Source organism: Verruconis gallopava, assembly GCF_000836295.1.
Source record: "Verruconis gallopava strain CBS 43764 unplaced genomic scaffold supercont1.7, whole genome shotgun sequence".
Classification (NCBI taxonomy): Eukaryota; Fungi; Ascomycota; class Dothideomycetes; order Venturiales; family Sympoventuriaceae; genus Verruconis; species Verruconis gallopava.
Genome location: NW_015622143.1, coordinates 410,229 through 437,846, shown reverse-complemented (window position 1 = coordinate 437,846; position 27,618 = coordinate 410,229). Strand labels below are relative to the sequence as shown.

Sequence of the window (27,618 nt, the reverse complement as noted above, 5' to 3'; positions counted from 1 at the left end):
TGGCGCTTCTCGAGACTGCTTGCTGCTGCTGCATCATCTGGGCTGGTTGCCTGGAGTGCAGCAATGATGGAGGCGATGTCGCTCTGGCGCTTCTCAAGACTGCTTGCTGCTGCTGCATCGTCTGGGCTGGTTGCTTGGAGTGCAGCAATGATCGAAGAAATATCGTTTTGACGCTTCTCGAGGCTACTGGCTGCTGCGGCGTCTTCCGGGCTAGTAGATTGCAGTGCGGCCAGGATGGATGCAATGTCGTCCTGCGGCACTGGAGCAGCGACCGCGATGGCTGCAAAGCTGATGGCGAGAGGAATGACGTATCTCATTGTGAATATTAGAATAGGTATAAGGAGGAGCACAGCTCGAGATAAGAATGAAAAAAGGTGCACAGCACGAAAGGTCAAGAAAGAGAATACGCGGAACAAGTCTTGGGAGCCAAGGGAGCTAAGGGAATGTTCAGTAGTTATGAACAGAAATTACGCTTCGCTGCGAATTCCATAAACGCCAGTGTCAATACTGTATTGAAGAAGCCGGATTGCATGACAAGGATTCTTAGAGACGTCTGTTTGGTCCACTCTTTCTGCGCTGCTTGAAGACCATGATGCTTCTTGAGGCATTTCCAAACGCGGATGAATCCCCAGATGGCAAGATCTTAGAACATCCGAGAAGACTAATGTGGCTGAGGCGAACGATGATACTGGTCTACGGTCGTAAACATCTCGCAAGCATCTATAGATCGGGATGCCAAAGGGCAGATCCGGTCAAAACTCGAGGCAAAACACTGTTCCAGTGGTGGTGGGGCTGTCAGAGGCTTACGAACCTCAGGCATCGGATGTGTCAGGAGTTTGGATCTTGCTCTGTCCTCTGACCAAATTCGGACGTTGGCCTGGCTGCAAATCGGGAATTCATTATGTTATTACAACCATTCTTTCGCACGTAGCAATCGTTTGTTGTTCTTGCCCACTGAGATGCCGCTAGCAGGGAGAGTTTGAAGGCACATGTTTGATGTGTACTTGATATGCTCAATGCGCTAGAAAAATAATTTATATTAGAACAAGCCTATGAGGTGGACTAGTAGATAAAAGCTGAGTATCGCATCAAATATGAAGCCACAGTCACAAAGTAGAGAGCGAAAGGTGCTGCGGAAACATGAGAAAAGATCAAAGTCAAGCATGTCGTGCGAACCCGAATTGGTTTAGCGTAACAGAATTAGAAGGATGCACAATGCGGAGAGAGGCCGCCTGCAGATTTCATGTGGCAAAGGATAATTTTTGTGATACAAAGCTCAAACATAATAGTCCGTCAAAACTAGCTACATCTGAACGAAGCTTTTTCGCCATGGGTGTCTACGAAGAAGTCGAAATCGAGGAAATGGTCTACGACCCTGTCCTTGAGATCTACCACTATCCGTGCCCATGCGGCGACCGCTTTGAGATCAGCGTCGCGGACATGAGAGACGGCGAAGATATCGCGAGGTGCCCAAGTTGCAGCCTGGAGATTCTGGTCATCTTCGAGGCCGTAAGTCAAGTCCGAAGTGGGTGTCACTCCTCTTTCATGTGCTGAGCATCGGAGCAGAAAGATCTGCCGCCAGAGAAGAAGCCAGACGAGCCCGCGAAGGCCGTGACCGTGGCTGCGTGAATCACCACTGCAACTACGCGATCTGAGCGTATGCGAAGACAGAATGTGCAAACGCCGCCGCCGTGCCCGTGGTTGTGACAAGCCATACCGCAGCAAATAAACAAATTGACTGCTGAGAGATCTGTGGACGAGCTCTTCAGAATTTGTGCAAGCTCCTTGGGGAATAGCGCATCATGTGGAAAACCAGGAAAGAGCGCGTGGCTGGAGAATGAGCCCATAAAATGAAGCGAAAGAGAAGGAGGGCGGGAAGTTTTGAGTTTTGTCACGCGAGACCAAGTAGCGACGACTTTCACGAGTACATAGCACGCAGAAAGAATGAAGAGGAACCACGAACAAAAAGGGGCGTTTGTATGTTACCACAGAGAACATGCATGAGATTCTTTTATGCTCTCGTCAGTGGAAAAGAAGAGTCATAGGCTTTCGACGTATCGGCCCAGCAAAACGAAAAGAAGCATCGTCTATCACGGTCTTTGCTCTTCGCTCCAAGAGAAATGTCCCATCCCGGCAAAAAATAGCCGCAGAAATGATGGAAGCCCGTCCAATGTTCTTGTCTCTTTCTCTCTCTCTTTTATTTAATAACACACGGATTCATTATTCATCCTCTTCTCTTGTTCTTGTTTTGCAGGAACCAAAACCCGTGCTCAGCTCGCGCCGTCCTTCTGCTGAGCTTTCAGGCTGTCAAGCCGCTCCTTGTTCCTCTTGGCCAGGATGCGCAGTGTGTTCTTGCGCTCGATGTCAGCCATCTTGTCCCAGTTGGTGATGCGCGAAAGCGTCCCGTCCACGTTGACGACGACCGGACCGAGCGCGTCGAACCTGGCCGTCCCGTAGCCCGAGGACGCGTCCAGCTTCGTCGCCTGGGCGTCTTCGACGGCCGGCAGCGCCAGGACAGGCGTGTCCGTCCCCGCTTGTGTCGGCTCTTGCGATGTTTGTTGGTTGCTTGGTTCCGACATTGCGGAGCTTGCGGTCGATGATGGGCGGACGGAGTGAACCCAAACTTGTGGTCTGGCGTGTGGATGTGCTCGCGGTGAAAGAATTCGGCCTAGTTTCAGTCTCAAATGGCTCATTGGGTCTTTCGGGGGAACGTTTTGGGCTTGCGTGTTTCCTGTATTTTATCTTGGTCGAGTATTGAAGTGTACGGGACTGATGTCACGCGAACGTTCTAGAAGCGATGTCAAACCTCCACGGGTTGGCGGAGGAGAGCAGCTCGTCGATGCTAGCGAAGGCTCGAAACACCTCGATTTTACACGAAAGGTGGACGGGGGAAAATTTTTATCAAGGAGTGGCAGCAGAAGAGACCGGTAGCTACGAGGTTGACTTCATTTTTTTACCCATCCGTCGAGATTTGTCATTTGGTATAAGATACTATTTGCACAGTTGCGGCACCCCAAATCGCGGGTCGCGCATGACCTTTCCGGTCAGATTTTCGCTGGCACGCGAGCAGTTCGAAATTAATACAGTATGAACAAAGAGATTCCCAATGCGCGCCCTACAAAGCTACTGAACGTCAAATTTCTGTGTCGGCATCGAGAGTGGGATCTACGCCAATCTCCTTCTTAAGAAGCTGCGTCAAGCTTGTCCCGTCCCGGAGGTACACCCAGTCGCCGACGCCGCTGCCCTCCTTCTGGTCCTGTCCCTCTGAGTAAAGGACCCAGTCATAACGCTTCGGGCCTGAGATGGGTGAAGACAGCCAGATCTGCTTGTTCGGAGGCTGTTTGTTGATGACATACGTCCCCTTCTCGCCCATGTCAATACTCAAGACGCCAGCCTGCATGATGCGTCCATGTTAGCCTTCTGCCATGATCGTGCATGGGGTGAACCGATCTTACACTGTATTCGACATCCAGATCGCCCTTGCTCTCTTGCCTCTTCTCCAGCGTTGCCACCAGTGCATCAAGAAACTCGTCCGCTTTCTCGTGGTACTCTTGCATGGAGATCTCCGTCTTCTGCGAGGGTGGCGCTTCTGTTCGCTCCGGCGTTGGAGCTTTGCCCGCGTCGGGAGTCTTCACTGACGCATGTTGAGCCGATGATTGGAACAGCCGGGGCGCTGGGAGGGTGAAGTATAGAGACGGTATCCGTAAGTGGTCGCGGCCAAGGCATGGCCGTATCCTGCTGTAGGGCCGCGTGTGTACGTACGGCTGAGACCGCCGCAGGGCAGTTCGAAGTGCTTGTTTAGTCAATGATTGGGCAGCCATAATGTGAAAAAAGTCTCTTCAAAAAGTAGCGTTTTTGTTCCGCGGCGGGCAATTGACTCGTTTGTACCTCTGTTGCTAACGTTTGCTGATGTCACTAGCTGGAGTGAAGAAGCTCTGACCATCTTTTGCAAAGGAATAAACCCCCGCGACTCCGCGAACTCGCTCGGTGTCGGAAACGACACTAAACACTGTCTCTGCTAACTCTCAATCTCCAGCCATGATAAACGCGGTGCTCGTGTTCAACAACTCTGGACAGCCACGTCTAACTAAGTTCTATACGCAGTTGGTACGTATGCTAGGACGGCACCCCAAGCACAGGATAATCCGGGTCTGACTGAGCGCAGGACACTGCAGTCCAGCAACGTCTAATATCAGAAATTTTCACGCTCGTCTCAAACCGACCAGCCTCGAGTTGCAATTTTCTTCCGTAAGAAGCTAAATATTTATATCGTGAGAGAGCATTTTGGCTGATAGGTAACAGTCTTCCGCCGCTGCTTGCCGCGAGCTCGTCGTCAAACACGTCACCCACCTCACAGCATAATGACACGCCATCTCTAATTACGTACCGGCACTACGCCACGCTCTACTTCATAGTGATCAGCACGTCGACTGAGTCTCCTCTGGCACTGCTTGACCTGATCCAGGTCTTCGTCGAAGCGCTGGATAGATTGTTTGAGAATGTGTGCGAGCTGGACTTAATCTTCAACTTCGAGACGCTGCATGCGACGCTGAGCGAGATGATAGTCGGAGGTGTGGTAGTGGAGACGGGCGTAGACAAAGTCGTTGAAGGAGTGAGGGCGCAAGGACGGGTAGCGAAACGGCCGGGCACGGATGGGGGAATTGGCAGCGCCTTTGGACGAGGGCAGGGCGTCTGGGTGGGAAGGTGAAGAGAGCTTCCCGACTGCCTCATCGAACCCATGTGTCAACCATGCCGGACGTGTCTCTCGCACAACCAGCCTTCGCTTGACCGCCCCGTCGGCGCAGCTCGAACAGATGGAGAGAGTTCGATGCACGTCTTAGAGGCCTCTAGACAAAAGAGGCGCTGCGTGCAGTGCTAAAGCGAAAGCACAATATGGTGGAGTCTGCATAGACGAAGAAAAGACCCGATTGATCCTTTTTGAACAATTTGCTCCCCATCACAAGGCTTCGAAGCCTGTTTTCGGCAGCGGACGTGCAGATCGCAAAGACGCCACTCGGAATCCACGATTGCGTTGTCTTTTCGAACGCATCGTGTACTTCCCGGTACGGAATCCATCGTCTGCTCGTGTCTCGAGCGTCAATAAGAAGCCCAGCGGAGAAGGTAATCGAGATCTCTAAAGAGGCGGTGAATGCATCTTCCCTTAGCCCCGCTTCTTTACGGAAAACGAAGAGACTCTGATTTCCGCCTACGGGCCGAATACACGGTCACTACTATGTGGGCGTCGGGTCATGCAACGAAGACGCTTCTGCAAGAAGCGAGACACAGCTAGGATTGTGCCCACAAAGACACGGGCAGGTCGAGAGAACACTTGTAGCTATGGCACAAAGGTATCCGAGATAGAGTCATGTAATTATTGGAAACAGATTCAGAGATATCATCATGTTGCATCTTCGTCAAAATTCTTTGAGGTCAGCAAGAAAGCCGTGCAGCTTAAGTTTCAAACACTTGGTGGAAGATCCACCTCGTCCCGTTTGCCAACAGGAAGATGGAGGTGCGCATTGTCTAGGCAACGATTCGAGTCAAACGTGATGGCAGGTTTGGCCTTCGTAGTCGATGTAGCAATTGCGCGACGTTCGGGTGGCGGGAACCACTGTCGCGTGGCTGCGATCTCTGCGATTTACAAAAGCTCGCTCGGTGGTGGGCTACGCTAGTTGCGCAGCACGTCATATAGACGCGTGCGTTAGTGAAGCTGAGGTCGTCCTTCGGACACGCTTTCTTGATTCTATCATGCGCTGGCGTCGGTGGGCCCAGCTTATACCAGCCTATGGCTTTTTCCCATGAGGTCAATCATATGGCGCGAAAATCTCAACTTTCGATGTGGTTGGTGCGAGAGGAAGGATGGCAAGTCTGTCGCCTTTTGACCAGCAGATGACACGAGAGGGTGGTGTCGGGTCCGCTGCATAACGGATGCAAGTCGGAAGTTCTGCCAGCGGCGATGGCCGAGAGGAGAAGTGAGTCCTTTTTCAGGTTTGCGTGCTTGGTTGGACAGATCGAAAAAGCTGTTTTCACAGAGGGCAAAGGCTCTTTCCGTACTTTGCAGCACTCTCCGTATACTACACGCTGTCACATGAGTCAATTGAGGTGGTTGGAGCTGTGCTACTACTCCGGATGGTCGGGCCAGCTTGTAGGCCTTCACTTTGCTATTGTAGATCACACAGGTCTGGCATTGGCGAGTACCCGGTAACCCGATTAGTTCTAATCCCTACCTAACCTCGTGGGAAGATGGGGAAAGGCTGCTAAGGCACGTTTACGCCTCGAACGAGACGATCCGGAGCGAAATCTCCGCTGACCCAGCATTGGTGAGTTCTAGCGCGGCAGCGAGAGCGCACTGTCAGCAGCCCGAATGTGGTCACAAGGGTTATGATCTTGCGAAACCTGGTTTCGACAGATCATATATTGCCGCGAAGGGTAATGTCCGTCTTATCTAGGGAGGCAAGCTGGCCCGGAACAAAAATTGTCCTAGAGAGAAGTCGATATAAGGACGGTAAACCAGGGTGTAGGATGCATATAGAAACTAGAATGATCCGAACAAGGGTTCGATCGTGCATAGTTACTGCTGCTGCTGCTGCTACGGTGGGGCGTGCGGGGCTAGCAAGGCTGAGAACTTGCTGTATACGATACATCGAGAAGAGTAGCGACAGCCAGAGCTCCAGCGTGGACTCAAAGTTCCGAATTATGGAGCCTGCTTCTCGCTCGCAGGCGCGGGTGGCTGTTTGCAGATAAGACAGCTAGATTTGGGCGTGGAAAGGTCGAAAGACAGGCGGCGGGGGTTGGTTCTGACAACCAGCCACTCCATGAAGTGAAAGACATACACATAGGGTTCCGGATGATGCAAGGCCACAGATGGAGCTACAGAGCCTGGTCCTGATCAGAGAGCATCTTTTGTCGGATCAATTGTCAGGGAAAAAACGCATTTTCGACGTGCGTCCCGTTGGGGCTGGACGTTGTGGATGTCCAAGACGACAAGTCCACGTGGAGCATCGGTTACAAGTATGACGCACCGTTTGGACGGAGCGCGAGCCCGCTGTCGAAATCGGGACGGCTTGCGAGTAGCATGCACTCGTGTACATGCACGCCGATGGATTCTGGAGTGCTTTCCTGTTGTTGCTTTTTAGCTTCTGTTGCACAGTCCCGACGAACGTTCGCAGGGCCGGCGAGCTCGCCTTGCGTTGCACGTTTTTGAACAACGAATTGACTCCCACGTGTAGGACCGAAGCACGGTCGCCGTGGGACGAGAAAGGCGCCGCTGTTGTGTTGCGAACGGGCCGGGAAGCACGCGAAGGAATCGTAGGAGGATGAGACTCTTCGGTTTGGCTGAGACTGCGCGTGTGTGTATGTGTGCGTTGGTGCTGTACCGACGGGCAGCAGACAGGTTACACAAGGAAGCAACAAGAAGGCGAGGGAAGATCCAAGCCATCAGGGAATTCTGTATGAACATGCCAGCCACCGATCGAAGCCTCTGCTCCCGCTCATCGTCCACAGAGGGCACGTAGTTTTCATACGAATTGTACGGTTGAGCAGGAGCAGACGTAACAAGGCATGACTACGGACGAATAACCGAAACGTATACTATTGCAGCACAGCACCTCCCAGCGGTACATCTGGCACATCTTTACCCTAACGGCTTCAACTTCTGCCGCTACTACTTTTGTTGCTAAGCTGCGGAAACTTTTTTTTTAACCTTGTGCAAGGGAGGGATAGACTGGCTGTAGGGCCCACATTATTCCTCCCCAAAGCACAGAAAAGGATCGGAGATTCTCAGCGGCAGCTTTTGTTTCGAGACACTAAAGGTGGCGTCCAGCAAGCGCGCGAAAAATTGAGCGTAAACCGAACGGGAACGGGGAAGGTTGGCATTGTCCTTGCGGCGCAACGATCAATTGGATCGGCACGAGACACTCGTTCAATTCTATTCGCCTTTGGTTAAGCGAATGGCGACAATGGCGCTGGACATGCGCAGAGAAGAGAAGGGGACGCCGGGAGATGGCAGTCAGAAGACCTTTTGCAATGACCGGCGGTGGACGGTTCGATCCCCGGGTCCCGGGTGCATGTATGTGCGTGAAGCAAAAGCGCTTTGCTGGCGCTGCCGTAGGACGCATGTCTTGCAGGATGCTTGAAGCAAAGGGATGTGGATGGGGCCGTTGGAGTCAGTAGGACGACGACGACGAGGAGGAGGGAAGGGGAGGGGAGGAGGGTCGTGCGCCAGCATCGGAGAGAAATCGCATCGGGAACGGTGCCTTCATCACATCGCCAGGCAAAAAAGCCAATCTGTTAGCGTCCGAGCGATGGGGCGGCGCTGTGAAGATTGCAATTGTGCTCGGTACGGCAGGACAGGAAGACAGCCATCACTGTGGTAATAGCATTGGACGCCACCCCGCTTGTCAGCGCGAAAGAAGACACAGCTCCATTACTGGCTCGGGACGCTGCTGGATCACGGCGCCCATCATTTCTTGTTCGGCGACGCCACGACTGCGTTTCGCACAGAGAAAGTGTGGTGGTGTCTGGTCTGGTGCCAGATCGGTAGTTCAGGGGGCAGCGCATCGTTTGTGCGCAGATCGGCCACTCGCGGCATCGCTGCCCCCCTGCTTCTCTGCTCCAGCCGTGCAGACGGCACATGCATAGGACGCGCCTCGAAACACAACGTCGTTCTCTCCGCGTCGTTATGGCCTGACGATGGAGAAGTCCGCGCACAGCAGAAGCGTTAGCTGAACCTGCGGCCTGCAGCTCGCCCGCGCTATTGACGCCAGCCGCCCCTTCTTTCCCGCCGTCCTGGGAAGTCCTGGCCCGCCTCGGGACGGGAGGTGGGCGAGCGATGGGGGACAACAAGATAGCAGTCGTGTCTGTAGACGCTGGCGAACGGCGACGACGACAACACTCTGCCGCACCTGCTGGTCGTAGCGTGTGGATGTGTGTGAGCTGCACGTCGGCAGTGCGCCAGACAGGCGAGCAGGACATGCAACACCAACGCATACGAGACGTATCCGCCCCGTACGTCCTCCGATCTTGGTGTCTTGTTCGTGACAGTGATTGGGAAGCGTGTGCGTCTTCTATATCCTACGCCTAGTCAAGCACCAAGCTAGCGACGTCGATCGTCGAACACGACCGTCGCTCGAACACGGCGGGAAATCACCATATATCTCGATCGCCTTTCGTTCGTCTTGCTTCCCCAGTTTCTACGGACGGCGTCAATACTGGCCAACCTCTACACCAGTCGTTCCTAATCCACGACGGCAACGACTACAGCGGCTACGACAGTGCTGCAGTAAACTACACCAACCAGTCCTCCTCCTTCTCCTCTCCGCCTCCTCCTCCCTCTCCATCCCGTCCAAATCCACCACATTGCCTCTCCACCTCCCCCTCCCCTTCTTCAGCCCAGAAAGTTAGCTTCACGTCTGGCTGGCTGGCTGGCTGTCACCCGTCGCGCCTTCCGTGTTCAACCCTCTCGCCCTCTCTCGCCCTTGCCTACCCGATTTCACTATTCACTCACTGCTTCCTTTCACTTTGCTCCTTCCACTTTGATCGTCACCATCAACTTCACCGTCCCCCGTCCTTTTTTCTTCTTTCTCCCTCTTCCTTGTCTTCCTTCTTCCTTTCCTTCCTTCATCCCCCCTCGAGCAAAATAAAACTCCATATTGCACACCTTGCTCCGCACGCCTACCGAAAAAGAAAGAAAAGAAAAGAAAAAAAAGAGAAAAAAACAAAGGACAAGATAAAAAACGTCTCGTAAGAGCAGATTGGGTCTATTGACTCCAATTTCAAAGACCTCAGCCCGACCAACCAGGATTCGACCTATCATTCCGGCGTTGACAGGACCCTGAGAGCCCATCAACATTGGCGCGCTATTGATGCTGCCCGCTTGTTAAAAAAAGGTACGTTTGCGTCGTCGCCCTTACTTTGTCTTTCCCTAGGCAAAGTCAAACACGACTACCCTTCTCTACTTCCTGCTCCCCCTTCTATTGAACTGCTTTCATGCCTCAAACCTCACTTTGTTTCCTCTCTTCCCTCCATCATTCCTTCATGCACTGTTCGTGATATATACCAGCGGGAAGCCCGCTCTCTCTCTCTGCGTAGCCAAGTATACTTGCGCACGCCTCTTCTCTACTCTATATAGCGTTTATAAACTGTGCTGCGACTTCTCTCACACCACTTGCAGAGCGACGCGACCAACCTTCGTCAGCCATGAAGATCCTTTTCCTCTGTACGGCGCACAACTCGCTCTCGCAGCGCCTCTACCTTGCTCTAGCACCATCCCATGATATTACCATTGAGTATGCGATCAATGATGATGTCATGATCTCTGCCGCAGAGCTGGCTAAACCAGATATCATTCTGTGCCCCTTCCTCACTATCAAGGTCCCTGCAGCTGTGTACAACAACTACCTCACTCTCATAATCCATCCCGGCCCTCCTGGTGATGCGGGTGCCAGCGCCCTCGATTGGGTGCTTATGGGCGACGATGGCTCCATACCTGAGCGTGACCGTGCATTACAGGCCTTGGACGTCGAATGCGGGCCTGGACGTTCGCATTGGGGAGTCACTTGCCTTCAGGCCATCGAGCAGTTCGACGCTGGCCCCATCTGGGCCTTTGAGCAGTTCCCCATCGACATTGACCAGCCTGGATTGACAAAATCGGAGCTGTACCGTGGACCCGTCACCCGCGCCGCTATCAAGGCCGCCATTGCTTCGATTGAGCGCATAGATAAAGCTGCAAGCGCAGCGAGCATATGTTCGCCGACATCCGCCTTCCTTACCCGATACCATCCACACCTCAAGGCCGAGCCCGAGTACGCCAGTCTGTCGTGCTCGACGAGATTGCCCTTCAAAGGTGGTAACACGCATGACCGCGGTTCCATACTCAAGCCCATCGAGCGCGCGTTTGACGTCAGGCGCCATACCGCCCAGCAGATATCACGTCGCATCCGCTGCTCAGACTCGCAGCCAGGCGCCCAGACGAACATCTTTGGTCCCAACCTCTATGTTTACGGTGGACAGGTCGAAGACAACGTCGGTGGCCCGAATCCTGGTGCGATCCCAGGTGCACTTCCTGGCACCATTGTCGCCATCCGTAACGAAGCCGTCTGCATTCAGACCTGCGACGGAAGGGGCGTTTGGATCACACACGTTCGCCGCCTTGCCAAGCGCGGCAGCGGAAATCCACTGCCACCGAAGGTGCCTGCAGTGACTGGTCTGTTGGATGCAGGCGTCGTGGATGCGGCTCAGATACACAGATTACAATGGGACCTGCCAATTGACTGGACCATCAGTCCGCATTCGACATTTCAGGAGGTCTGGGTCGACTTTCAGAGCTACGGCGAGGCTGGACGATCCGCGTACCTCTACTTCGACTTCTACAACGGCGCCATGTCTACGCGTCAATGCTCGCAGCTTATCGAGGCTATGGATTACATCCTCTCTGTCTCGACACCGTCCGACCCTATCCGCGCCGTGGTGCTCATGGGCGGGTCGTATTTCAGCAACGGCATCCATCTTAACGTCATTGAAGCTGCCAAGTCTTCAGCTGAAGAGTCGTGGCTCAACATCAACCGCATCGATGACGTCGTTCACTATATCCTGCATGAGTTCCCCTCTCGGAAGATCCTGACTATCGCTGGTATCCGCGGCAACGCTGCAGCAGGTGGAGTCGCCCTTGCTGCCGCATGCGATGTTGTCCTGTGTGGTGCAGAGGTGGTTATCAACCCGGCGTATCGTGCCATCGGGCTCTTCGGATCCGAGTACCACTCAATTTCTTATCCAGGTCGCTGCGGTGCGTCAAAGGCGAAGGATCTGCTCGAGGCCATGGTCCCAATCAGCCCCTTTGATGCTCGTGCGATCGGCCTTGTGGACCACGTCCTACCCGGTTCCGGAAGCGCCCTGGAGAAGCGTATCAAATCGCACGTCGCAGTGGTCGTCAAGTCCGGAAAACCAAGCAAAGGCATCTGGAAGACACGGATCGATATCACCCCGGCTACTTTGGCCGCAGCTCGCGCCATGGAGCTGCACGAGATGTCTAAAGACTTTTACAGCGCCCGCTCTGACCGTTATAACAGCCGCCGCTTCAACTTCGTGCGCAAGGTCAAGCCAGTTCAGACACCGTTGCGCTTCGCTAAACATCGCCGCACCGACGAGAAGATGCTGGATGAAGAGGAGCGCGAGACTTTCACCCAGGTCGAACACTTCGAGCTTCTCAGGGAGCAGGCACTCATCGCCAAGATCCAGGCACAGCTCGAGCTTTCGAACAGCCTCACCGGCGGGTCCGACCTGCTCGCCACAAAGCTGAGGTCACTGACGCCGCCGGCATCGTCACCCAAGCAAGACAATGAGCCCATGTTCACGTGCTACTATAAACCGCCACCAGAGACGCTGAAACTGCCTCCTTCTCCTGTCTCCATGTCGTCAAGAAGCCCATCGATATGTTGACCTGGTGCAGCAATGGGCTTGAGGCCAGTACGAGATTGTCGCGGTTCACAACAAACTCCAGAGTTACGCAGTTAGCCTGTAGATTCGATGCTCAAGGTTCCTCTTCATTTTCCAGCGAGAACAAACACTGCAAAAAAAAAAAAAAAAAGGAAAGGATAGCCGGCAGAAACATAAGAGGTGATTCCACGTTCCTTGCGGTGAACCTTTTTTTTATTTCTGAAATGGTTCATACCCACTACTTGTCATTTTCATTCTCTTCATAATGAGCGGTTAGTCTTTTGTTTTTCTTTGGCGCGGAGTCACGGGTTTGAACGAGGGGAATTCTCTTGCGCTTTTTTCTTACCAGCTTCGGCTTGGAGTTTCAATGTCGCAACGGCCTTGCGAATCCCATATCATCCTGCGAAGGATGACGAGGGCAACTTTTATGACGATTGGTGCTCGTGAGAAATGCTTTTATATCAGAAGAAAGGGAAGGGAACGGGCAGCAATGATATTATAATTCTATAGGATGGGATCTTTCTCTCATTTTCTTCTTAGAGTTCAGTGGGTACGACGAGATTGCAACGGAGAGACAAATAAACGAGCGCAGATTTCAGGTGGTGCAAAATGACGGTCGTAGAATGAATATGATAGCAATATCATAAAAGAAAACAAGAATCATACTTATCTTTAGCTTGTACTTTCTAGTTTCACCCTGTTCATCCACGATTTTTCGCAGAACGTCGAAGCTCTTACAAGTACGATGATCAAGGCATGACTCCCTCTCCAACAACAAAGAAGGAGAAATAAATTCTAAGATTTGCACTGCTGTCTCCCATGTGAAAATACGATCTATTTCCTTCGCAGCTATGGCACGTTTGAATTCTTGCCGCGCAAGTCTGGTATACCATGGGATATCAAACCATTCGAGACAGCAAAGTGGGCATGTCGCTGAAGCCGCGTTCGTGGAGTAAATGCCCAGCATCTGCTAAACTCCCACAATTCTTTGCGGATGCGGAGAAGCTTGACGCACCCACGTTTCCGGTACTGCCTGTGCTTGACGATCTTCCCGTGCCCACGGTAGCGGGTTCGCGCCCGTACTCACAACTGGATGGATCACAGAAAACAAACAAAAAGAGCAGAGTAGTCGCCATTTTCTGCACCGTTTGCGAAGAGGCTGTGCTCGCAAGACGATTCTGGGATCCATTTGACATACAGGTCGCAAAGTAGGATAGCACGGAGAAACGGTCCGGCACTTGGGCTAGACACAACGGCGGCAAACCCTCCGGCTCGGTTTTTTCTTCTATTCACCGCTCATTCCCATTCATTGCTGGTCCTCGCCGGAGGCTGGCCACGACGAGCCATTTCTTTCTCTCACCGACAGGCTCGTCCGGCGCGCCAGGCTGCCATGGGCGTCGCCTGCCATCCGCATCCATCTCGAAGATACGCTCGATCTCGAGGCCCGCGTTAGGAACTGCATCTTCGAAGAAGGCGGCCAGCTTCGCGCGGCCTGTGTGGAAACCGGCGATGACGTGGATCCGGGCCGCTGGGTGCGGCGCAAGAAAGTGCAGCATCGAGCATACGAGGGCGTCGTGCTCGGATGCGAGCCAAAGCGTGTCGGCGGCGAGCACATGCGTGAACCGGCCGCGGTGAGAAGCCGCAAAGGGAGAGGCGACGTCGCCCCACTTGTGGCCCGCGACGACGACCGCTCCCCTTACATTCTCTGGGACCGCCTTCGAGACGTTGGTCCGTAGCGTGTTCAGAATGCTTTCGGCCGGGTAGTCCGTGATGGCGACCTGTTGCGCTCTGGAGTCAGGAAACGCCTCACAAACGACCCAGAGAGCTTTTTGCGTGTCAGAGAAAAAACACGCGTGGACACACAAAGAAAAAGAACGCACCTCTTTCGCGCCCGCCAAAGCACTCATGATGCCTCCAAGGCCGGCGCCTGTATCGTGACCTATCAGCCAAGCTCTTTAACCTGTTATCTTTGCCGTCCATTTACGTTCTACACACCTGCACCCAGCTCGATGACCGTCTCGCCCTGCACATTCCACATCTTTTCCTCCTCCTCGCTGAGCCACCAGAGGGCCCCGTCCAAGAACTTCCGCCGACCCCAATCGTCATCGTCGTCTGCCGGTGGGTTTTGACCTTGCTTGCGCCTACCACCTACGAGCTCTCCCATCAGCACACCTGCGTTCCACAGGTGATGAGCGAACTTGGATCTCTCCGACGCGGCCTGCGGGTCAGCGACGGAAATGTCCAAGTCGCCGTACCCGTTGCTCCGGTACCGCACAAAAGTGTCGGCGTCGCCGTGCGTGTTCTGCAGATCGTCCGTGAAGATCAGGCCCAGAGACGCCTGGAAGTAGTCCTCCGGCTCAGGCTCGAACGACGTCCGCTTCGGGATCGTGCGCAGCAGCGAGCTCAGCATTCTCGCTGGATCAAGCAGCTGCGCACGAAATAAAAGAGACAGTCTGGGCGGTTGCGCAGCAGTCGCGGCGGACAGGAAGAGAAAGAAAAAAAAAAATCTGAGAAGCTTAGCAACTTCGGCTAGGATGTTTCGCGAACCGGACAGGATAGAAATTCTTGGATCTGAATTGCGGAGTCAAGATCTGTGCTGTCCTTCAGATCCCCCCACCACAGCCTCCCCACATCGAAGCGCACTCCCGAACTCTTCTCGCGTCCGGCATTTTTGAGACGGTGATTTTTGAGCGTGAGAGATGCGATCTGCGGGTTCGTCAGAACCCCAACGATCGTCGTTGAAAGGAGGGCTTTAGCGAAGCTTTTTATGGATGTTTCGCCCATGACTCTGCGTTCGCAGATCGGATTGCTGGATCTTGCCTAAGCCAGTTCATGGCCACCATGAGCTGCCCTCGCCGTACTGCACGGCCACACAGTCTTCTCGTCCTTTTCTGCTCAGCGGGGTGAAATTTTTTTTTCTTCGGCATGCAAATCAATCTTCTAGGCGACTTAGAACCGTTGCGTCCCTCCCGCACCTTGGGGAGGCAATCGTACCTGGTCCAGGCTGACCATGGCCTCGGCACGGACTTTCAAGTATGAGCGCCTCCGCAGTGACATTTCTATTCGCCTCATTCAGCTGTATCCGGAAAACGCGATGAGCTCCTTAAGTGTTGACTCATTGAATCTACGATAGATAGCAGCGTCTCGTACGAGGCGATATCTTACGTGTGGGAAGGCGAAACGAAACAGTCATCCATTGTGAGCAACGGTGGAGGGCTGAACATCACGTCGAGCCTGGTCCAGGTATTGAAGCGGTTCCGGACGCCAGACAAGGCCCGAATGCTCTGGGCAGATGCGGTGTGCATCAACCAGCATGATATATCCGGGAGAAACCAGCAAGTTCGTCGCATGGCTGACGTCCGTCGGCAAGCGCAAAGCGTCCTGATCCGGCTGGGCGACGCAGACGAGTTAGAGGACACATATATGGCTTTCCAATCCCTGAGTTTGCTTCTTGAGAAAGTTTCTCCAAAGCTATCCTATCTTAGGCAACTAATGGGCAAGGTCAAAACTCCCACTCCCTCTGCCAATGACACGAGGAACGCGGATGAGATCCGCAAGCATTTTGACATTCCTGGCCCGAACTCAAGAGAGTTCTCGGAGTTGGTCAAACTGTTTCGGAGACCATGGTTTTCCAGGGCGTTGACATTCCGGGAATTTGTATCTGGCTCACAGCATGTGGTTCGTGAGCGGCGATGGGGAGATAAGTGGCAACGACATGATGTCTTCCTGGGCTTGTCTCCAAGCGCTGTTCTCCTGCACCGCCGACGATTGGTACGAAGATGCCCACATGATGACGGTAGCCCCGTCGACGATCAAGGGACAACAGTTCTGGACGCAAATGAGGGTTTTCTTCAGCACCCTTGTGTCCTTTCTGGCTTTGCGTCGTGGTTTGGGCAGCAAGTACCCTAGCGACCTCGTTTACTAGGTCCTGGGTTCAGTGTCCGATTAATCCCAAATTGTGCCCGACTACTTAATGCCTTTTGAGCTTGTCTTTGCTCACAAGACTCTCGAACTCATCAGAAATTCCGGGAATTTGTCGTTCTTTGGTCAAGTAAGCGTGCTTTGCTCTAAAAAGGCCAACGACCTTCCCACCTGGATACCTGACTGGTGAGGTCGCTCTCAGTACGGTGCAACGTTCAGTCACCTGCCGAATTTCTCCGGTCCACTATATGCCTCCAATGGATCCTCGAGGCCTGTCGTGCAGCTCTCTTCAGATGGAAAAGAGTTACAGCTCCAAGATTTTCTCGCTGATACCATCTCGGTCGTGATAGACCCCAGAGCTCCAGAGCTTCAATCGTGGTTGAGGAAACAGCTGGAAGCCTCAGATTCGTGCTACGCGTCAACATGGGAGAGCTTCGCCATTGTGATAGCCAACCTTAGCTGTGCCGACCTAGTGATACGGGAACAGGAGAAACGAGTGAGATGGACTCCTGAATCCTGAGCTGAGCCCTGCGCCTCCGACGACGGGGCGAGAGTCGGGACGAACTCTGAAAAGTTTCACTCGTGGCTCTCTGAGCTTCGGGCAAGCGGGGAAGAGAAGTACTCGTTTGTCTGCGAGTGTTATGTACATGTCTTCACGGACGGCGAAGGACTTGTTGAGTTATGGCAGGCTGTTGAGCCGAAGTACGATGTTACGGATAAGTCCTGGCTACAGCGTCTGGACAGGGAACCAATCCCTTGCGAGACGCAGAGCATCACTATCATATAGATGTTTGCTGTACTGCGAGACAGGTCAACTCTTGGTTGAAAACAATGCGATAACCTTTTTTTTTTTTGAAATATTTTCCCTTTCCCAAGAAAATGTTCAGCATGTGGACTAGGGCTCGGTAAGATACGAAATGACATTTTCATACTGTTGCGTTGCGTTCGGTCTGGCCTATTGGACCGCGGTGAAATTTCGCGCACACTGTCGTCTTCGATTTGCGATAGTCTGACGGGATATGCTACACAGTTCATCCACGCTGGGTGGGTGTTCGCTAAATCGTTGATTCAAAAGGCCGTCGTCATCAGCCCAACCGATCCCCATTCGCGTTGCGGCAAGAGTGCTCCGCAGAATGACGCCACACTTCACCCGTCCCAAGATCCAAGATTTCGACGACCACGCAAAGCCATCGACCACCCATGTGTTTTGTGGCTCATGGTGAAGATCGGTCTTTCAAAGATCGTCCAATACCTGCCGCCGCGTGGGAAGCACGAGCAAGGGAAGCGTTGGCATTCATGTCTTGCGTGCCGCCTTGATCCCCGCAGGATGATATCATATACGGCGCTCCCCCACCCCCTTGCCAACTATTATCCTGGCGTCCACCATCAGGCTGTAAAGAGAGGAACTGTCGAGCTTAAATAGAGGAGATTGCTGTATTGTGAACCGCCGCGAGACTCAGGTTGCGAGAACACGGCAAAGGCAGATCACGCCCTTACTTGACTCAGCCCACGTTCTTCGATAAATCTAACAATTCTAATCACTCCATACTCCCTTTGTCTTCGTCTTCCTTTGCGTTGGCACTGTTTCGTGCCTTGGGTCCATACCTAGCCCGCGTTGCACGTGTCCGGTTCCTCCGCCATGGCTGACAAGAACCCGATCAGCGAAGTCGTCCCTCAGCAGGAGAAGAAGCAAGAGAGCTGGGGGGACTGGGGCAGGCGGAACTACAACGAGCAGTACGAGGCATGGGTGCCGTGGATGGAGGACAAATATCTGCAGTGGTTCGGCAAGGACAACAAGGCGTCCTACGTCGCCAAAGGTGAGCCCCCGTGAGGAGATGCCCACGGACGCGTTCGCTAATGTTTTGGGCGGCAGATCAGCTGGACAAGTCCAAGGTCACCGGCGTCAAGCAGGTCGACAAACTACAAGACGACGTGAACAACCTCGCCGCCGGCCAGGTCGGCAAGGGAGGTCTGCTCCAGCCCGTCGGCGACATGGCCAGCAAAGAGGGCATCAACCGGGCTGAGCGCGGCGGCAAAGACTCTTCCGGCTCTTATGCGCCTGGTGCCTTGGGCGACGTGGCCAATCCTGTCGCCGACGGCGTCAAGGGAGCCGGTAGCACCGTCATGGAGAGCGGCAAGAGCGCCGGTGGCTACGTGAAGGGCCTTTGGGGAGGAAAGAAGTAAACCGATCGGACCGTTTAAAGTGAAGAAAGGATGCGATGGCTAAGACGGTGTGTCGGGAAGGCGCACAGATGGTTAACAAGATGAACGTTTGTTTTTGGATACCCGGGAATCCGAACTTTTTATGGCTCAAAATTGTTATTGCGTAGATCGAACAAAATGTATGTCTCGACGCACAGGCTGAGTCACGGTCGAATTTGGCGACGGTTCTCTTTGTCTTGTATTATAGAACTTTTCATGCGAGAAATATACACGTGGTGCAAGCCCTAAACCTCCTTCCCCCTTCGTCTAGTATCGTTTGCCGAAAGCTTCATCGTAACCTACCAGCGTATATCTGTACCGTGCCTTGTTATTCTTCACGTTTTCAACAGCCTGCTTGCAGCCCGCTTCACTGATGGGAATAGTTTCGACCCAGCTTTTGATGTTCTGTTTGCTAGCAAGCTCCAGCATCTCAAGCATCTCTTCTCTGTTGCCAATGTGGCTAGTTCCCAAGTAGCAGCCCGTGCCAGCAAAGGCCTGTAGCATCACCGAGATCGGTTCATCGGGCATACCGACGTTGTGGAACTTGCCCATAACCTTTAGAGTGCTAAAATACGTCTTGAGGTCAAACTGGTGAACCATATCGGCTGTATTGAGGATGAAGTCAAATGTGAACGCGTATGGTTTGGCCCAATCCTCTGTGTCGTTGGTGATGAAGTGCTTCGCGCCCATCTTCAGCGCATCCTCCTTCTTCCTGGGCGAATGCGAGATCACGTAAACCTCAGCACCAAGTGCCGCCGCGAATAGGATAGCAAAGTGGCCTAGACCACCTCTATATGCAAAATATCAGTTAATATTCCGAGCTGGTTGCGTTTCAGCTAGGCGCTTAGGCACTTACACTCCAATAATGGCTACCTTTTTGCCTGGCCCGCAGCCAAGTCGTTTGAGGGGTGAATACACGGTGATACCGGCACACATCATCGGTGCAGCAATCTCGGACGGGATATTTTCGGGGATGGGAAATGTGAAATACTGGTGAGCGCGGACGTGCGAAGAATAGCCACCCTGGCTGATGGTTCCCTTAGGTCCGTACGGTGCACCGTACGTGTCCACGCTATTCTGCAAAATGCGTCAACTAGATGATTTCCATCTCTGAGGTTGTCGATGGCCAACATACGGGACAGTAATTTTCTTGGTGATTCACGCAGTTCACGCACGTCATGTCGGCCGAAATCTGAGCGCCAACGCCCACTCGGTCGCCGACCTTGATGTTCTTGACGTTCTTACCAACTTTGACGGCGTGTCCAATGATCTCGTGACCTGCGGCTTCTCAGTCTCTTTCTCGTCTGCCGTAAAGTGATGGATGCCGTACCTACACACAGCGGCATAGGCACCTCGCCCCAACCGCCGGTTATAGTGTGAACATCCGAGCCGCAGACACCACAGGCGTCGACAGCAATATCCACATCGTCGTCTTCGAACGGCTTGAGCTCGAACTCCGTCTTCTTAAATGTCGACCAGTTTTCAAAGCTTTGAGCCTGGAAGCCCACGGCGGTTTCTGGGTAAGGCATGTTCAAAAGCGTGCTAATTCGGTTTGTGAGGCTTGGGAGGCTGTATCACAGGAAGAGATAAGAGAATGCTCAAGACGCGACGGAAATTTGAAGCGGTCGTGTTATATATATCAGGCTTGCCTCCGCATTCGCGCGAAAACTCTCCATGAGGTCATGCAGTGTCACTGCAAGGTAGCTTGCAGCGGAGCTGTGGATATCCATCACGACCGCCAATTGTGAAGCTGCGAAGCGGTCCATTTCCCTCTCACGCTTGAAGACCGAGCGGCTATTCCAAGACGGTGTTAAAAAGTCTTCATCGAGCCTCGATGACCCCCACCAGCACACAGCTTTTGATGTCGCAAATGTGAACAAAATTCGGTCGCACCTGCGCCAGGATAGAAATTCTTGAGGACGGCGTGGAACTCGTGACGTAAGGATGTTTATCCACCAATGGCAGCGGCCGGAAACAACGGGGTCCACAAAGCGGTCCCCTGCGCGTGGGAGGTCGCTCTCGTCGCTCGACAAGTGTGGATGAGGATCAGGCGCGATATCTGAGCCCTGTTGGGAAAAACTCGGGAGCTCTTGGCCACAGGGCGCCCGTTGGGCCCGATGCTGGTCATCACCCGCCGTGTACGGCCACCTGCCTGGCGGCATTGTCGCTCTCTTCTCCTGGAACACGCGAGACGAGGTGGCGCAGGCAGGAAAAATGTACAGCGCGCTTGTCCACAGCAGCACACAGCGCCTTTGCGGTTCGGACTTGGCAACTGTAACCCCACAATGAGGGGCATACCCAAGAGCCCAAAGTGGCATTCCGGATCGGCATCCCCACGTGAGGGTTAGCTATGGCGGACGGATGCTCCCAATACATCTCTGGAGTTGAATTTAAATAGCACTGCGACGAACCTTCCAAAGTTTTTGAAACAGAGTAAGCCAGAAGCCATGATTGTCGAACGTGTTCAGTCAATCTCACAGCATTTCCAGCCTGGCATGGCGCAGCAAACCATGAAGGCCGTCGTGTTCCACGGGAAGAACGACTTGAGGTTTGAGGACGTCGCCGTGCCGCCCGTGAAAAAGGGGCAAGTCAAAGTGAGTGGGCAAGAGGGTGGGAAAAGTAGGATGTTGTTGAGCCCATGGCTGACTTAAAGATGTATCACTGAAGATTCGGCCATCATGGTGCGGCATATGTGGGACAGGTCTGCCATGGCCCCAGCTTGCGAAATCTTACGAAATAACCCTAACATGTACTACCAGATCTCCATGAATATCTTGGAGGCCCGAATCTTTGCCCAACAACACCGCATCCCCTCACCAAAGAGACCGTCCCTTTGACATTCGGACACGAGTTCAGCGGCGTCGTGGACGACGTAGGCGAAGGAGTGACCAAGTTTAAGAAGGGTGATCGCGTCGTGGTACAGCCAATCATATACGACGGGACCTGCGGCGCATGTACATCTGGTCAGATCAATTGTTGTTATAGCAACGGATTTGTTGGTCTCAGTGGCTACGGCGGCGGCCTTGCAGAGTACGTCGTTTTGGACGAGTCCTTTGTGTTCCATTTGCCGGACAACGTGTCTCTCGAGGTTGGAGCCATGGTTGAGCCGCTTGCCGTGGCATGGCACGCCGTCAAGATGGGCGAAGTCACATCGGATGAATCCGTGCTTGTGTTAGGCGGCGGGCCGATCGGACTCGCGGTGATTCTTTGCCTCAAGGCGCGCGGCGTCAAGAAAATAATCGTGTCCGAGGTCGCGGAGAGACGGAAGCAGTTTGCACTGGAACTTGGCGCGCACTACGTCCTGGACCCGACCAAGGACGACGTGGCGGCACGGTGCAGAGAACTGTGCGAAGACCAGGGAGTGCACAAGGTTTTCGACGCTGCCGGTGTACAGGCTGGGCTGGACGCTGCTATAGATGCTGTTCGAGCACGGGGTACCATCATCAACATTGCAGTGTGGGAGAAGCCCTGCTCCATCGATGTGAATAAGATGGTGTTTAAGGAGCGCAAGTACCTAGGCATTGCGACGTACGTTGCAGGCGACTTCCAGGAAGTCATGGAAGCGTTGTCGAATGGAAGCTTGAAGCCGGAGTCTTTGATCACCAAGCGGATCAAGCTGAATGAGGTCGAGTCGGAGGGATTCTACTCACTGATCCACGATAAGGCGAACCAAGTCAAGGTTCTCGTGGAGATCAACGGCGGTTGAGCCGTGCTCTTGTGTATTTAGTAGCATTTGTTTAATCCTCGCTGACCGGTTCTGGTCGCGTTGAAAAGACTATCTTGTGCCTAACCACTTCCACGATCTCGAGCTCGTCCGCATCCTCGGTGCTAGCCTTTGGCCGTCTGCGCAAAATACCCATGGGCTTCGGAAGTTTCTTGACTTCACCGGTAAGACGTTGATGTTTGCCGACGTACAGATAAACGCGCTTCATCCAAGCCGTGTCCTCCTTTGGAGCTGACGAGGAGTACGCTGGAAACAGCAGCCTACCCACAGAAGTGGCGATTCCTTGATCAAAGTTCGCGTCTCCGCTTGGGTCGACATCGTCAGCCTGGCTGGATGAGGCTGGCACATGGAACGTGCCTTGAAGCTCGAGGAGCGCGAGCCCCGAGGGCGTTTGCAAAAGCTGCGGCAAGGGGTTTGGGCATGCAGACTGCTGCGTGCTGCTGGGCGAATGGACGGGTATGGAGGGCATTTCGGATCAGGGTCACCTTGGTTGGAAATGGCAATCTGATAATGTCGGAACGGGTCGGTAGAGTTGAAAATCAATGTGTGAGGGTTCACACGCGCTCTGTAACATGACTACGGGCCTCCGCCCCAGAATGACGTGCCTGACTCAGGACTCAAAATGCTCTCTCCAGGACGCGCACGGCTCGCAACCTTCCGCTGGCTAGACGGCGCGGTACACTTCACGAGGCGACGGCTTCAAGGAGAACGGCCGGAGATGCCCATCATCGCTCCCGCATGCCGCTGAGCTGCACGCTCTGCGCGATTCCAGAACAACGGACATGCAGTCTTAGCAGCCTCGGCTTGGCCCTGTGTCCAGGCCGCCGGAGATCCCGCTGAACCGAGAGTCGGAATTGCATTAGGGCGGGCGCGGTTAAGCCTCACGGCTTCGTGCAGGAACTGAAGGCGAGCTCAAGGCGGCGTGCCTGGATCTGGCAGGACAAGGTTGTGCTAAGGCTAAAAGAGAAATCACCGTCTTCGCAAACCTGCGCAGCACACGCCCGAGCCCAGAGACGAGCACCATCGCGTTCGGGCGACAGGCGTAGCAGCGCGTAATCACAGCTGGCGAAGGGGGAGGATGCTGCCCACCCCAGACGAGATCACGCTGTTCGTTTGCGGGGTCGGAGAACGCCACCGCGCGCACCGACGGTGGTGAGCCGCCCGTTGTAGCAAAGATCCTCCCGAGTGGAAAAAAAATGGTGCAAGATTGGGCAGGTCAGGCGCAGGCGGGACCGTCGCTCTGCTCAAACGACAGCCATGTCATCACGGATCCCAGGGTGGGCAAACAGAGGCCCGGCTGCAGCCTGTGCCAGACGTGTGAGTGGCCAAAGGCACAACTCTGATTTGACATGACGCTGAGCAGGATGCGGGGAAGCGAAGGCCGAACCTGGGGGGACGGCGAGCTGGCAGCGGCGGAATACAAATGGGAGCCAGAAGGTCGTCAGGAATGTCGCAGCGCTCGTGTACAAGAGTTCGCTTCGCCGGATCCCTCGACTGGAGGCCCCAAGCGTCGCGGTTATTGCAGGCACGCACAAGGAGAAAGATTTCCCTTCGGCCGACGACCACTTTCATATAACGCGGCCCACACATCCGGCATTCCAAAGGTGTTTGCGCAGCCTGCCGTCATTGCTTTAGAATAGCTCCCCTCACCCCGCCACGCATCCTCGCGTGCAGCTTTTTTCTTTGTGTACCTTCTGCAGACCACGCGCTCTCGCACTCTCTCTCGCACTCTCGCACCCACTCGGCCTTCCCGTTGTCTTCTCTCCAGCGGCCGGCTGAAAAGCCTTGAGATTCCCCGATCGCATCGCACAAGAGCAGAGCCCGGATCCTTCTGTGAACATGTCAGAGGGTGACGTACAGCCGCCCAAGGCTTCCCCCGTCGTGGCGGAAGCTCACGAAGTCGACACTTTCCATGGTATGCTCCCGATTCCCCGTCACGGGCGTGCTGCAGCACTTGCTAAACCGTACCTGCAGTCCCAGAGGCCTTTTTCAAGTATGTTGGGCCACGCAAAATCCAGTGACCTCTTCATGGGGCAGCTTGCAGGGCCGCTTTGCCAAAGGCCCTGCTTAGGCTGTAAATTCACATGACACGACCGTCCGTATAAGCAGCTAACGCGACAAAACCACTAGGAAGCACCCTACGCGGCCACATCTTCGAGACCTGGACCACTACAAGGAGTTGTACAAAGAGTCGATCGAGAAACCTGACCAGTTCTGGGGAAGGTTAGCGAGAGAGCTGCTCACGTGGGAGCGTGACTTCCAGACCGTGCACAACGGCAGCTTTGAAAACGGCGACAATGCCTGGTTCATTGAGGGCAAGTTGAATGCCTCGTACAACTGCGTGGACAGGCACGCGTTCAAAAACCCGAACAAGACCGCCATCATCTACGAGGCTGACGAGCCGGGTGAGGGCCGGAAAATTAGCTACGGTGAGTTGCTACGAGAGGTTTCCAAACTCGCCTGGACTCTGAAGGAAATTGGAGTCAAGAAGGGTGATACCGTCGCTATATATCTGCCCATGATCCCAGAGGCCATTGTCGCCTTCTTAGCATGTGTCCGCATTGGCGCCGTGCACTCAGTCGTCTTTGCCGGTTTCTCCTCAGACTCGCTGAGGGACCGCATAATTGATGCCCGCTCAAAAGTCGTCATCACCTCGGACGAGGGCAAGCGCGGCGGCAAGGTCATTGGTACCAAGAAGATTGTGGACGAGGCCCTGAAGCAGTGCCCGGAGGTCAAGAACGTGCTCGTCTTCAAGCGCACCGGCACAGAGGTGCCGTGGACGAAGGGCCGCGACCTGTGGTGGCACGAAGAGGTCGACAAGTTCCCCAACTACTACCCGCCGGAGTCAATGAACTCAGAGGATCCGCTTTTCCTGCTCTACACATCCGGTTCGACGGGAAAACCAAAGGGTGTAATGCACACCACTGGTGGTTATCTCGTCGGAGCAGCGGCCACGGGCAAGTATGTCTTCGACATACATGACGAAGATATCTTCTTCTGCGGTGGTGATGTTGGCTGGATCACTGGCCACACGTATGTCGTATACGCGCCTCTTTTGCTTGGTGTCGCGACTGTAGTTTTTGAGGGCACGCCTGCTTACCCGAACTTCTCGAGATACTGGGATATCATCGAGAGAAACAACGTCAGCCAGTTCTATGTTGCGCCGACGGCGCTGCGCCTCCTGAAACGCGCGGGCGATGAGCACGTCAAGCACCAGATGAAGAACCTGAGGGTTCTAGGTTCCGTCGGCGAGCCTATCGCGGCGGAGGTATGGAAGTGGTATTTCGAAGTTGTTGGCAAGGAAGAGGCACACATTGTCGATGTGAGTACAATTATCATACATCCAGAATCCTCAATTTTATTCTCTCTCTCTCTCTCTCTCTCTCTCTCTCTCTCTCTCTCTCGCGAGAGTGCAAGCTAACTTGACTTCAGACGTACTGGCAAACGGAGACTGGTTCACACGTCATCACACCTCTCGGAGGTATCACGCCAACAAAACCCGGCAGCGCCTCTCTTCCCTTCTTCGGCATTGACCCCGTCATCATCGACCCAGTTTCCGGTGTGGAGATTGAAGGCAACGATGTGGAAGGTGTGCTTGCTTTCAGGAAGCCGTGGCCAAGCATGGCCAGAACTGTGTGGGGCGCACACAGAAGATACATGGACACGTACTTGAACGTCTACAAGGGATACTACGTAAGCTACTGTCCAGCTTGGCAATGGCAGTGTTTGCTAGCATGTGCTGACGCATGGTCCAGTTCACGGGTGATGGTGCCGGACGTGACCACGAGGGCTATTACTGGATCCGTGGCCGTGTCGATGATGTGGTAAACGTTTCGGGCCACAGACTCTCAACGGCCGAGATCGAAGCCGCCCTTCTCGAGCATCGTGAGTGGTGACACCGCATATGAAGCACATGCAGACACTGACAGCGTGGCACAACAGACTCTGTTGCGGAGGCCGCCGTTGTAGGCGTACACGACGAGCTAACCGGCCAGGCCGTCAACGCCTTCGTGGCGCTCAAGGACGGTTTCGACCACACCGATCAGATCAAAAAGGATCTGATATTACAAGTGCGGAAGTCGATTGGCCCATTTGCAGCGCCCAAGGCTGTTTACACTGTGGATGATCTACCCAAGACGCGCTCAGGCAAGATTATGCGACGTATCCTGCGTAAGATTCTGGCAGGTGAAGAAGATCAGCTTGGCGACATTTCGACTGTGAGTACAGATTTCTCTCAGCTCTCCGATCGACCCTGCCTTTCCCACCTTGACACGACCAAGTCAACAGGCATGGCTTATCTCCGGGTGGCTATGCTTGGTGTATTCGTCGCGGCCCCGACGTTGGGTCAGTCGAGAAAGGAAGTGCGGGGCCAAATCGATGCAGGAGCACGAAGGATGTGACTAACGCATCGTCCTCTTTGCAGCTCTCCGATCCTAGTGTCGTGAGCACGATCATCGAAACCGTACACAAGGCGAAGAAATAGATTACCGCATGAAGTTAGCAAACCGTGGTGGGTCTCGTGTTGTTCTTGCGGAAGCTCGCGGCAAAGAGCACGTGAGCGTACAGCGCAAATGCAGTCGGCCTAGCAGGTCAATCACGTATGCCACGACTTTTTTTGTTCTTTACCTGGGCAGGGTGGAGTCATGTTTAGGCTTATGTAGTGTGTGTACGCGCGTGAATGAGTGTAAAGTGCGTGTATTGCGTTGCGCCGAGGCGCTTGTGCGAAGGCTCTCGCTTGGCTGTTGAAGGGAGGCACCGACTACTCCGGTGTCAAAATGCCACTCTCCCTCACGTTCAGTTTTCTTGCGTTCCCGCAGATGATAATCACCCGTTCGGGCAGATTTCAAGCTGTGTCAAGGGCGATGAGTGTTTTCAAACATCAGACCTGTGAAGTAAAACGAGGATCAGCATTCCGTCCGCAAATCAGCTAAGGCCGTGCATGATGACAGGCCAAGGCCCAGGCCATTCGGTAGGTTTGGCACAAGCGGCGGAGCATTGCCCCCCCCGAGCGAAGGACGTAGTGTCACTTCACCCCAAAGGACGGGCGTGACGTGCAGCGTTGCTATGGAGCAGAACAGGGCTAGTTCTAAGGATCGTATTTGCTGCGGGATAGGGTGTGGGTGCAAAAGGCTGCCAGTGGACGGCGAGCGAGGCCACGAGCCAGAGCGGGCGCTGGAGTGGCCGCCTGCTGGGGCGTATTTTTAGCGGTTTCTCGGCCTGCATTGGACGGTGCTTTGCAGCCCGCTGAGCCGTAGCCGGGCTGGACTGCGACACCAACCGCAGTGCCTCTGGCTCCTCTCGCCTAGCCGGGCTGAGGGCTGTGCACTGTGTCTCTGGGC

The 27,618-nt window shown here is 54.1% G+C and overlaps 13 protein-coding genes across 14 annotated transcripts in view; 7 read left to right on the top strand and 6 right to left on the bottom strand.

Moving 5' to 3' along the window:
• The window catches only part of PV09_02799 (uncharacterized protein), a gene marked incomplete at both ends in the record, with an annotated part of 1,355 nt that extends 1,038 nt beyond the window's left edge, over positions 1 to 317 (bottom strand). The window contains one exon of the mRNA XM_016355899.1: positions 17 to 317. Within this exon, the coding sequence (XP_016216205.1) occupies positions 17 to 317 (301 nt within the window). The remainder of the gene's footprint in view (positions 1 to 16) is intronic.
• Positions 318 to 1,262: 945 nt separating this feature from the next.
• On the top strand, positions 1,263 to 2,131 carry PV09_02798 (diphthamide biosynthesis protein 3). Its single transcript, XM_016355898.1, has 2 exons — positions 1,263 to 1,509; positions 1,567 to 2,131. Exons 1-2 carry the CDS (start codon positions 1,330 to 1,332, stop codon positions 1,627 to 1,629), a joined length of 243 nt encoding a protein of 80 aa, XP_016216204.1. The 5' UTR covers positions 1,263 to 1,329; the 3' UTR covers positions 1,630 to 2,131.
• Positions 1,961 to 2,900, bottom strand: PV09_02797 (uncharacterized protein). Its single transcript, XM_016355897.1, has one exon. It carries the CDS (start codon positions 2,691 to 2,693, stop codon positions 2,271 to 2,273), a length of 423 nt encoding a protein of 140 aa, XP_016216203.1. The 5' UTR covers positions 2,694 to 2,900; the 3' UTR covers positions 1,961 to 2,270.
• PV09_02796 (iron donor protein CyaY) lies at positions 2,896 to 3,917 on the bottom strand. The gene is made up of 2 exons (XM_016355896.1): positions 3,456 to 3,917; positions 2,896 to 3,394 (listed from the first exon to the last, which is right to left on the bottom strand). The coding sequence occupies exons 1-2, from the start codon at positions 3,819 to 3,821 to the stop codon at positions 3,134 to 3,136; spliced, it is 627 nt and encodes a 208-aa protein (XP_016216202.1). The 5' UTR covers positions 3,822 to 3,917; the 3' UTR covers positions 2,896 to 3,133.
• Positions 3,918 to 3,959: 42 nt separating this feature from the next.
• PV09_02795 (uncharacterized protein) lies at positions 3,960 to 5,414 on the top strand. Its single transcript, XM_016355895.1, has 3 exons — positions 3,960 to 4,107; positions 4,166 to 4,248; positions 4,303 to 5,414. Exons 1-3 carry the CDS (start codon positions 4,039 to 4,041, stop codon positions 4,706 to 4,708), a joined length of 558 nt encoding a protein of 185 aa, XP_016216201.1. The 5' UTR covers positions 3,960 to 4,038; the 3' UTR covers positions 4,709 to 5,414.
• A 3,435-nt stretch (positions 5,415 to 8,849) lies between these two features.
• Positions 8,850 to 12,583, top strand: PV09_02794 (uncharacterized protein). The gene is made up of 2 exons (XM_016355894.1): positions 8,850 to 9,887; positions 10,172 to 12,583. Exon 2 carries the CDS (start codon positions 10,198 to 10,200, stop codon positions 12,433 to 12,435), a length of 2,238 nt encoding a protein of 745 aa, XP_016216200.1. The 5' UTR covers positions 8,850 to 9,887; positions 10,172 to 10,197; the 3' UTR covers positions 12,436 to 12,583.
• A 414-nt stretch (positions 12,584 to 12,997) lies between these two features.
• Positions 12,998 to 15,046, bottom strand: PV09_02793 (uncharacterized protein). Its single transcript, XM_016355893.1, has 3 exons — positions 14,428 to 15,046; positions 14,313 to 14,359; positions 12,998 to 14,210 (listed from the first exon to the last, which is right to left on the bottom strand). Exons 1-3 carry the CDS (start codon positions 14,840 to 14,842, stop codon positions 13,722 to 13,724), a joined length of 951 nt encoding a protein of 316 aa, XP_016216199.1. The 5' UTR covers positions 14,843 to 15,046; the 3' UTR covers positions 12,998 to 13,721.
• A 396-nt stretch (positions 15,047 to 15,442) lies between these two features.
• PV09_02792 (uncharacterized protein) lies at positions 15,443 to 16,915 on the top strand (the record flags this gene model as incomplete). Its single annotated transcript, XM_016355892.1, has 2 exons — positions 15,443 to 15,539; positions 15,566 to 16,915. The coding sequence occupies 2 exons, from the start codon at positions 15,443 to 15,445 to the stop codon at positions 16,339 to 16,341; spliced, it is 873 nt and encodes a 290-aa protein (XP_016216198.1). The 3' UTR covers positions 16,342 to 16,915.
• A 618-nt stretch (positions 16,916 to 17,533) lies between these two features.
• On the top strand, positions 17,534 to 18,805 carry PV09_02791 (uncharacterized protein). Its single transcript, XM_016355891.1, has 2 exons — positions 17,534 to 18,170; positions 18,227 to 18,805. The coding sequence occupies exons 1-2, from the start codon at positions 17,993 to 17,995 to the stop codon at positions 18,535 to 18,537; spliced, it is 489 nt and encodes a 162-aa protein (XP_016216197.1). The 5' UTR covers positions 17,534 to 17,992; the 3' UTR covers positions 18,538 to 18,805.
• Positions 18,624 to 20,587, bottom strand: PV09_02790 (uncharacterized protein). The gene is made up of 4 exons (XM_016355890.1): positions 19,886 to 20,587; positions 19,691 to 19,833; positions 19,412 to 19,632; positions 18,624 to 19,345 (listed from the first exon to the last, which is right to left on the bottom strand). Exons 1-4 carry the CDS (start codon positions 20,082 to 20,084, stop codon positions 18,823 to 18,825), a joined length of 1,086 nt encoding a protein of 361 aa, XP_016216196.1. The 5' UTR covers positions 20,085 to 20,587; the 3' UTR covers positions 18,624 to 18,822.
• Positions 20,588 to 20,918: 331 nt separating this feature from the next.
• PV09_02789 (chlorophyll synthesis pathway protein BchC) lies at positions 20,919 to 22,346 on the top strand. The gene is made up of 3 exons (XM_016355889.1): positions 20,919 to 21,149; positions 21,223 to 21,256; positions 21,315 to 22,346. Exons 1-3 carry the CDS (start codon positions 21,003 to 21,005, stop codon positions 22,259 to 22,261), a joined length of 1,128 nt encoding a protein of 375 aa, XP_016216195.1. The 5' UTR covers positions 20,919 to 21,002; the 3' UTR covers positions 22,262 to 22,346.
• On the bottom strand, positions 21,023 to 22,799 carry PV09_02788. 2 transcript variants are annotated; one of them, XM_016355888.1, is made up of 2 exons: positions 22,637 to 22,799; positions 21,023 to 22,584 (listed from the first exon to the last, which is right to left on the bottom strand). In XM_016355888.1, exons 1-2 carry the CDS (start codon positions 22,699 to 22,701, stop codon positions 22,293 to 22,295), a joined length of 357 nt encoding a protein of 118 aa, XP_016216194.1. In that variant the 5' UTR covers positions 22,702 to 22,799; the 3' UTR covers positions 21,023 to 22,292. The 2 variants fall into 2 exon arrangements, with proteins under 2 accessions (XP_016216194.1, XP_016216193.1); XM_016355887.1 differs by having other exon boundaries at positions 21,023 to 22,799.
• Positions 22,800 to 23,719: 920 nt separating this feature from the next.
• Positions 23,720 to 27,388, top strand: PV09_02787 (acetyl-coenzyme A synthetase). Its single transcript, XM_016355886.1, has 7 exons — positions 23,720 to 24,194; positions 24,254 to 24,272; positions 24,410 to 25,601; positions 25,712 to 25,972; positions 26,035 to 26,164; positions 26,222 to 26,496; positions 26,703 to 27,388. The coding sequence occupies exons 1-7, from the start codon at positions 24,119 to 24,121 to the stop codon at positions 26,760 to 26,762; spliced, it is 2,013 nt and encodes a 670-aa protein (XP_016216192.1). The 5' UTR covers positions 23,720 to 24,118; the 3' UTR covers positions 26,763 to 27,388.
• Positions 27,389 to 27,618: the final 230 nt, after the last annotated feature.